Source organism: Heptranchias perlo, chromosome 30 (assembly GCF_035084215.1).
Source record: "Heptranchias perlo isolate sHepPer1 chromosome 30, sHepPer1.hap1, whole genome shotgun sequence".
NCBI classification, from domain to species: domain Eukaryota; kingdom Metazoa; phylum Chordata; class Chondrichthyes; order Hexanchiformes; family Hexanchidae; genus Heptranchias; species Heptranchias perlo.
Genome location: NC_090354.1, coordinates 2,238,707 through 2,248,382, shown reverse-complemented (window position 1 = coordinate 2,248,382; position 9,676 = coordinate 2,238,707). Strand labels below are relative to the sequence as shown.

Here is a 9,676-nt window from a genome sequence, read left to right as displayed (position 1 = left end):
TGTTCTCCCCAGTGTCCTGGCCCAATATTTAGTACAAGCATCAACATGGTACATATTCTATCCTGGGTGCTGCTTGATCTTAAGTTGTGGCTCCTGTCTGCTCCAGTGTCTGGGCCTTGGATCTCTCTTTCTCTCTCTCTCTCTCTCTTTCTTTCTCTCTCTCTCTCTCTCTGACTCGTGCTTTTTGTCCTCAGATTAATAACCTGGAGAAATCCATCGCTGCTGCCCACACCTTCCTGCAGAAGAATCCCAAGGATGCTGCAATGCAGAAGAAGATGACTTATTATAAAACCATTCCTGACATTGAGACTTACCTTGTTGATGTAGAAGCTCGGGAGCACGAGGTAAGACGCGCGAGGTTAGAAATAACGGCTCAAGTCCTAAACGGGCGCAGGCAGAGAGAGAGAGAGAGCATTCGGATCAGCAGAGACCCCGACAGAGGTTAACTCCCCACCTGAGCTGCTGTGCCTCAGCACTCCTCCCATCCTGGGCTCTCTTCTGGGCTGCTGTTTCCCAGTACCATCCCTGATCCCTACTCCCCTCCGGGAATGCTGTGCCCCAGTATTCCCCCTTCCCCTCCCCATGCGATCCTCGGTTGCTGTACCTCAGTACTCCCCTCCCAGGATGCTGTGCCCCAGTATTCCCCCTTCCCCTCCCCACGCGATCCTCGGTTGCTGTACCTCAGTACTCCCCTCCCAGGATGCTGTGCCCCAGCGCTCGCCCGATCCCGACACCCCCCCGCCCCCCGGGCTGCCGCGTCCCAGTAGGACGTTTGGGTGCAGGTTACCTTCCCGCTCTCCCGAGCAGCCGATGACGTGTGAGGAGGTGGGGAGACCTGGAGTGTGCGGGGGAAGAGTAGGAGGGAAGGAGAAACGGGAAAGTGCATCCTGACCCGTGTTATTCTTTAACTCCCGACAGACGCTGTTCCTGAAGGCCGTGAAGGCCTATAACAGCGGGAATTTCCGCAGCAGTATCACCGACATGGAGCACGCACTTCCCGAGTACTACAAGGTGTATCAGGAATGTATCAGTGGCTGTGAAGAATCATGTGACGTCACAGATTTCAAGGACTTTTACCCTGCAGTGGCCGGTGAGTCGCGTCTCACAGAAGGATCAATATCTGAAGCACCACCTTACCCGACAGTCTAATGAACAAAGGAACAGGAGGAGGCCATTCAGCCCCTTGAGCCTGTTCCGCCATTCAATTAGATCACGGCTGATCTGTATCTTAACTCTATTTACTCGCCTTGGTTCCGTAACCCTTAATCCCCAACAAAAATCTATCAATCTCAGTTTTGAAATTTTCAATTGACCCCCCAGCCTCAACAGCTTTTTGGGGGAGAGAGTTCCAGATTTCCACTCCCCTTTGTGTGAAGAAGTGCTTCCTGACATCACCCCTGAAAAAGCCTGGCTCTAATTTTAAGGTTATGCCCCCTTGTTCTGGACTCTCCCCACCAGAGGGAAATAGTTTCTCTCTATCGACCCTATCAAATCCTTTAAACTTGCTTGGCTCCAGTGTCTGCTGGTCTCTTTATTACCTCATTGTTTGGTTCCTTTTAGACACTTTGAGTGCAAGTGGTTTATTAACTGTTCTGGATCCTGTTTCGAGCCAGACCTGCCCCATTTATATTCTGGGTTTGCTTTGGTTAAAAACTGGGGGATCTGTGCATTTCCCACTCGATCACGTATGCTCTTTTAATCCTGGTGTCGTAGGGATACCAGCTCTGGTAGGACGTATCCCTGGAGGTTTCATTGCATGATCTCTTACCTCCAACTGCTCCACCCAGTCAAATAGCTGCCTTTGCCGTCTCTAATATTTTTATAACTAATAAATAAAAGTGTTCAAAGGAAATGAAGAAAACACTCAGTTTTTTATCTCCCCCTGTGATTTTTCTCCCGGGTTTTGCTCGCAGCAGCGTCCTGGAGAATAATCTTCAATTCCTGGAGACTCCAGGGCAATCCAGGAGAGTTGGCAACCCTAAAGTGTCAGAGGGCGGTTGCCATTAAAGTGGAAACTGTATCTTCAGGCCTACGTGAATCAGGCAGTGAGTGAAAGCCCAGCTCCGAGAGGTTGTCGCTGACCCGGATAGTAACAACATCGGAGGGGAGGGGAGGGAGACTGGGCGGGCAGGCAGCGGGAGGGAGTTAGACCGGGTAGGCCCGGTGGTGGGGGTGGGGTGGGGGGGGGGGGTGGCGACCGGGTGGACGGAGGAGGGGGTGACCGGGGGGTGGGAGTGACCAGGTTGGGGGGTGAGGGAGAACAGGCAGGTGATGGAGGGGGTGACCGGGCTGAGGGGAGGGAGGAGGGGAGAGTGGGAGAGAGGGAGACCGGGCGGGCAGTGGGAGGGAGTTAGACCGGGTAGGCCCGGGTGGACGGAGGAGGGGGTCACCAGGTTGCGGGGGGGGGGGGGGGGGGGGGAGACCAGGTGGGTGCAGGAGGGGGTGACTGGGCTGAGGGGGGAGGGAGACCAGGTGGGTGGAGGAGGGGGTGACCGGGCTGAGGGGGGAGGGAGTGATCAGGCTGGGGGGGGGTGGGGCAGGGAGACCAGGCGGGTGGAGGAGGGGGTGACCGGGCTGAGGGGAGGGAACTGGGCAGGTGGGGATTAAGTGCATCCTCTGCTGGTATTGAGTCACATGTCTTGGTGATAGCACCAAATAGTGATGGTGTCTCGAGGAATGGACATTGGATGAACTGTCTGAATCCCAGCATGAGTCTGTGTCTTTGAGAGAAGTGGGAGGCCGGGGGGGGGGCCAGGGGGAGATGAATGGGAATTTTTTTTATAACCAAACACAGTGCCTTGCCACGAGGTTACCAGCCGGACCTGTAACTGCACAGGATGGTGGACAAACTCTTCCAGTCTTTACATTTCTGGTTTCTGAATAAATGATCACGACCGTAGGAACAGCAGGAGGCCATTCAGCCCCTTGAGCCTGTCCCACCATTCAATCAGATCATGGCTGATCTGTATCATAACAGCTGTACCTTTTGCTCCGTATCCCCTGGTATCCTGGAGCAGGAATTCCGGAGAAGCCGCTGACAGTCGTTGCCAACCACGACCGTGCCGGATACTCGGTGATCTGGTTGGTGTGGCACCGGGAGAGTTTGGACTGAAATGGGGTTAGACTGGGTTAGTGATGATTCCCACTAATGTCCCCGACACTGGTGTCAGAGTAATGCAATAACATGGAGCAACGTATGTAGAGTAGTGTAGTAACAGAGTAACGTGGAATAATGTAGAGTAACATAGTAACACACAGCAATGTGTAATGTAATGCAGCAACATGGTAATGTAGAGTAACAGAGTAATAAGTAGAGTAACATATGTAGTGTAGTAACAGAGTAACCTGTGAAGTAATGTAATAATGCAGAATAACAAAGTAACACACAGTAATATGTAACATAGTAACATGTGGTAATGTGGAGTAACACACAGTAATATGTAGAGTAACATATTGTGTACTGGATATCATCACTCCATCTCACCTGCCCATCCAGTTATCCCCTTTATCGTGAGGTATCTCTAACAATCACCAGGGATGTAACCTGGTTCCTTCCTGTACTTGTTCCACATGTTGACCTCTGTATATTTTATGTTCCTGATCTTGAATCTGTCCCTCCTGGGCCTGAGATTCTTTCCCGAGCTGCACTGAGGAGTTTCCTGCAGTCTGTGATTCCTGTGATTCTCTCTCTGTTCACAGAACACTACGTGGAAACACTGAAATGCAAAGTGAATTGTGACCAGAATCTAACCCCCAATGTCGGGGGGTTCTTTGTGGAGAAGTTTGTTGCAACCATGTACCATTACCTGCAGTTCGCGTACTACAAACGTGAGTATACCTGTTTACGGACACAGACAGCCACGGAGCAGCACGCACACAGACAAATAACTCTTGTCTTGTTTCGCAGTGAACGACATTAGGAATGCAGTGTCCTGTGTAGCCACCTACAAGCTCTTTGACCCACAAGATGAAATCATGCAGCAGAACCTTGTGTATTATCGATTTTACCGGGAGCAATGGGGCCTGCAGGAAGATGATTTCCAACCTCGTGCTGTGAGTATGAAGTTTCTCTCAGCTCCCTGCTCCGTTCTTGTACTTCACGTCATTCCATGGAGCCCCCGCTTCAAGGAGACGTGACCGCTCCACCCAGGAGAAGCTGCGTCCTTAATGGGGGACAAAACTGACATGCTCCTTGTTATACTGCTGGTTAGTGTCAGTGTCAGCGTCAGCTTGGCTCAGTGGGTAACACTCTCCCCTCTGAGTCAGAAGGTTGTGGGTTCAAGTCCCACTCCAGAGACTTAAGCACATAATCCAGGCTGACACTCCCAGTGCAGTACTGAGGGAGTGCTGCACTGCTGGAGGTACCACCTTTTGGATGAGACATTAAACCAAAGCCCCGTCTGCCCTCGGGTGGACGTAAAAGATCCCATGGCACTGTTTCAAAGAAGAGCAGAGGAGTTCTCCCCAGTGTCCTGGCCAATATTTATCCCTCAACCAACATCACTGGGTAACACTGAGCCATGGCTAACAAAGATCCAAAAATACTGTTTAAGAACGTAAGAAATAGGAGCAGGAGTAGGCCATTCGGCCCCTCGAGCCTGCTCCCCCATTCAATCAGATCATGGCTGATCTTCAACCTCAACTCCATTTTCCTGCCCTATCCCCATATCCCTTGATTCCGTTGTTTGGAGTTATCCCTGGCCCACATCAAACACCATGAAGAGACCAGCTTGCCGTCAGTGATGAGTGCAGTGCTTTGGGACGTGTCGGATCTGTGATAAGGTGCTATATAAATGCAACTTTGTCTTTAAAACTGCAGGGGCTCCTAAACACACAGATTTAATAAGCCTGACATTTTCTGTTGGATTTGGTGGAACAGTCACTCAGTTGTGACTTTTTAAAATTGTCTCAGTACCTGTCTTTTGTTCTGTGATGTTCATTCACTGAGGCAGCACCAGAGGGAGCTGGAGCTTTGAGTAGTGAATTGATTGAGAGATCATTTTATACCGGGGTTTCCACTGGGAGACCCCGTGATATCAGGTAAGTTATTACATGACATCCTGCCCATTGTGAAAAGCGCCCCTGATTTTGTGCCCTCTTCTCCTGAAGGCACTGTCTCTCCAATCTGGCAATTCCTCACTTGAGTCCAGACAATGAGTGTCCGTGGGCTATTCTACCATGAAAGGCATCATCTCCAGGCACATTTCTGTCATCATCTGATGTCCCCACGCCAGTCGTTTAATGATCAAGCGAAGGGGCAAGTTACCTGATCGATTCGGTGATTGGAGAGCAGGCAATAAAATTCTGGATTTAAACGCTGAACCATTTCACACATGTAGGGAGGGAGGAGGCTCGTGTGGAGCATAAACGCCGACATAGACCAGTTGGGCCGAATGGCCTGTTTCTGTGCTGTACAGTGTGTCCTTGTGTGTGCAGTCTGCACCTGTCCAGTTTTGAACAGGGGGCCCAAGGAGACAGCCCCATACAGAGTGTGACCTGCAGCTTCCCCTCCCTGACCCTGTAGCCCAGCAGATGCTGAGCTTAAAACCCCAGCTCAGCTCAGCACAGCGCAGGTGGGAGCCTTTAGCATATCGTTCAGTGGACATCACTCGCATCCCTGGTTATCGTTTCATAGCTGAATAATTCTCCAGTTTGTTTGAGTTTTAAACGAATTTCTAAATCTCTTGAGAATGAACTTACTAAGAACTTCTCGCTGTTACAAAGAAGGAAACTCATTGGACGGGTTGATTTTAGTGAGTGATTGAACTGCACTGAACAGGAAGGTGCCTTGGTTCCACCCCATATCTTTCCCCCCCCCCCCCCCCCCCCCTTTTGGGTCTGTGCTCTTCACACCTGGGGCAACAGTTGGGGGAGGGGGAAGGGGAAGGGGGGCTGCGATTGTCCTCAGTATCACGGGGTTCAGGGAGGGAGGTGATTCAGCCGGGGTTCCTGCTCCTGATCCCTATCCAGTGACCCCTGGGAAAGTGCGTGAGTGGCTCTCCGGCTGTGATGCCTCCAGGGTCAAATATTCCCCCAACTTACACTGTCTAGGCTCATGTGTGATTGGTCACTTGACCACGGTGGGATGGCAGCTCCCAAGAGTTAGGAGAGGAGAGAGAAGTTGAAGAAGTTCATAGGATCATACAGCACAGAAGGAGGCCATTCTGCCCATCATGCCTGTGCCGGCTCTTTGAAAGAGCTATCCCATTAGTCCCACTCCCCTGCTCTTTCCCCATAGCTCTGCAAATTTTTCCTTTTCAAGTATTTATCCAATTCCCTTTTGAAAGTTATTATTGAATCTGCTTCCACCGCCCTTTCAGGCAGCGCATTCCAGATCAGAACAACTCGCTGCGTAAAAAGAAAAAATTCTCCTCATCTCCCCTCTGGTTCTTTTGCCAATTACCTTAAATCTGTGTCCTCTGGTTACCGACCCTCCTGCCACTGGAAACAGTTTCTCCTTAATTATCAAAACCCCTCAATAATTTTGAACTCCTCTATTAAATCTCCCCTTAACCTTCTCTGCTCGCAGGAGAACAATCCCAGCTTCTCCCGTCTCTCCACATAACTGAAGTCCCTCATCCCTGGTACCATTCTAGTAAATCGATAGATCGATAGATTTTTGGACTCTCAGGGAATCAAGGGATCTGGGGATCGGGCGGGAAAGTGGAGTTGAGGTTGAAGATCAGCCAAGATCTGATTGAATGGCGGAGCAGGCTCGAGGGGCTGTATGGCCGCCTCCTGCTCCTATTCCTTATGTTCTTAAATCTGCTCTGTACCCTCTCCAAGGCCTTGACATCCTTCCTAAAGTGTGGTGCCCAGAATTGGACACAGTAATTCAGCTAAGGCCTCATTTATAAAGGTTTAGCGTAACTTCCTTGCTTTTATACTCTATGCCTCTGTTTATAAAGCCCAGGGAACCCGGATACTTTTTTAACAGCATATTGGGGTCAGTCACTCATACTTTACTCCTTTCTGTAACTGCTTTGTCCTTTTTCCCTTGTCCTCAGGATGCTCAGCTCTACTATAACCAGACCCAGCTACAGAGCCAGTTGCTGGAATTTGCAGACAACTTTCTGCAGTCGGATGACGAGGTGAGTTTTGCAGGTCGAAGGTGGAAACATTCCTAATTGGCAGATTTTTAAAAGGTTTTTGCTGCGCTTTCTAGGAACAGAGGAACAGGAGGAGGCCATTCAGCCCCTCGCACCTGCTCTGCTATTCAATTAGATCACTGACGATCTGTGTCTTAACTCTATTTACCTCCTTTGCTCCGTATCCCTCGATACCCAACAAAAATCTATCTCGGTCTTGAAAGCTCCAATTGACCCCCAGCACCCACAGTCTTTTTGGGGGACAGAGTTCCAGATTTCCACTCCCCTTTGTGTGAAAAGTGCTTCCTGATTTCACTCCTGAACGGCCTGGCTCTAATTTTAAGATTATGTCCCCTCGTCCTTGATTCCCCCACCAGAGGAAATAGTTTCTCCGTATTTATCTTATCGAATCCTTTTAATATTTTAGACACCTCGATCAGATCTTCTATACTCGAGGTAATACAAGCCAAGCACTGAAGCTTGTTGAAATGCTTCAATCGTTTATTATTTTGTGTTTTTCTGTGTGCACTGTCGGAGGTGCTGCCTTTCGGATGAGACATTAAACTGAGGCTCCGTCTGCCCTCTCGGGTGGACGTAAAAGATCCCACGGCCACTATTTTGAAGAAGGGAATGGGAGTTCTCCCTGGTGTCCTGGGGTTAATATTTACCCCTCAACCAACATCACTAAAACAGATTTTCTGGTCCTTATCACATTGCTGTTTGTGGGATCTCGCTGTGCAAATTGGCTGCCACATTTCCCTACATTACAACAGTGACCACCCTTCAAAAGTACCTTATTGGCTGTAAAGCGCTTTGGGACATCCTGAGGTCGTTACAGGCGCTATATAAATGCAAATTTGCTTGTTCTTATCCCACACACATTTTGTCCGGTACTATAGTCCACATTTTCTGCAGCCAAGCTTTGCGCTGCTCATGTTGAGGTAAAGAGGGTGGAATGGGTGAGGAGTCTCTGTCGTTCTGTTGCATTGACCGTGCCAGTTGGAGATGAAAGGCAGCCTCCCGTGACTCTCATTTTCCAATGTTGTTGACAGATGGAGGTATCGGATGAGGTGGTTTCCGACAGTCAGGCGGCAGTAACAGATGAAGAGTTTGAGGGGGAAGGGGATTACGAGGAGGCGATCCTTGCAGACTGGTGGCAGGAGCCAAAACAGAAAGGCGATCTGGACGAAGAGTCCAATTAGTCTTGGACTGGACAATAAGCCTGATACCTCAGTCACTGCTGCATGTGGCTACCAATGTTCAGTGGTGGCCAAAGAACATGAGTTGAGAGAGAAATTTGCGAGTTTTAACGTGTTTGCAATCTTTTACACTGGGTAGGGAGGGATAGGATGAGAGAGAGAGAGAGAGATAGAGAAAGAGAGAGCGAGCGCAAGTATAGGAGGTGGGCTGGAGTTGGAAGAAAATGTTTTGAAAAGTCACTGGTGTAGTAGTACCTTGTACATTGTACAGTCTAAATCCTCCCCGCCCACCCCCACCCCCACCCCCGCCCCTGCCCCTGCGATCTGTAAACGAGGTCAATCTCCACTGAATAAGGAAGTAAAACGAGCACGAGCTATCACAAGTGTCATGTATCCGAAGATTAATGTCCTAAATTTTGGAGCCAGTGAGTCGCATATTCGCCTACAATTGACCTCACTTTCCATAGTTCGTTCTTATTGATTTTTTTTTAACTATATTTAATTCCTTTCCACTAAGGCCATTCCACATCACACATACTCCTCTGTGAAGGTTACCTGAGCAGCTTGGTACCTGGATCTGTGGTCTTGCAGACTGTCCACGCTGGGGGCAGTTGGGGGATTCGGGCTCAGTGGTGACCGAGCCTGGTTGGGATTGGTTTTGCTCGGTTGAGTCTGTACTTGGTTGGGTGGAGTGTTTCTGCTGCTCTCTGAGACGAACCTGAGATATGACAGGGATCAGAAGCCTAGGGGAGCTCTTCAGTCTGAGTCTGGACTGCTTGAGGCCAATTACCGGCCTTCTGAACTGAGCTTGGGCTGGATCGATGGCCTCTGCTTCTGACAGTCATGATGTGGAGATGCCGGTGATGGACTGGGGTGGACAAATGTAAGGAATCTTACAACACCAGGTTATAGTCCAACAAATTTATTTTAAAATCACAAGCTTTCGGAGATTATCTCCTTCGTCATCTGACGAAGGAGATAATCTCCGAAAGCTTGTGATTTTAAAATAAATTTGTTGGACTATAACCTGGTGTTGTAAGATTCCTTACATCTGACAGTCAACCAAGGGGTACAGCAGTGTGGTGGCTATGTTACTGTAACTAGTAATCCAGAGTCCTGGACTAATAATCCAGGGAGTTCAAATCCTACCATGGTAGTTTGAGAAATTGAATTCAGTTTAAAATAAAATCTGTAAATAAAAACTGGAATTAGTAAAAGTGACCATGAAACTGTCAGATTGTCATAAAAACCCAACTGGTTCACTAATATCCTTTAGGGAAGGAAACCTGCCGTCCTTCCCCGGACTGGGCTAAGGCACATTTACTGTGCTTACAGGCGTTTCTATTAAAGGGGGTTCTTGAGATTTGTTCTCTGGGTTCAAGCCCTCCC

At 49.3% G+C, this 9,676-nt stretch overlaps 1 protein-coding gene across 1 annotated transcript in view; it reads left to right on the top strand.

The window, feature by feature from the left end:
* LOC137300056 (endoplasmic reticulum protein SC65-like) overlaps positions 1-8,664 on the top strand; it is a 9,732-nt gene extending 1,068 nt beyond the window's left edge. Inside the window, exons 2-7 of the mRNA XM_067969152.1 lie at positions 195-344; positions 919-1,090; positions 3,700-3,828; positions 3,908-4,053; positions 7,008-7,091; positions 8,141-8,664. Coding sequence (XP_067825253.1) covers positions 195-344; positions 919-1,090; positions 3,700-3,828; positions 3,908-4,053; positions 7,008-7,091; positions 8,141-8,290 — 831 coding nt within the window. The 3' untranslated portion in view covers positions 8,291-8,664. The remainder of the gene's footprint in view (positions 1-194; positions 345-918; positions 1,091-3,699; positions 3,829-3,907; positions 4,054-7,007; positions 7,092-8,140) is intronic.
* The last annotated feature ends 1,012 nt before the right edge of the window (positions 8,665-9,676 follow it).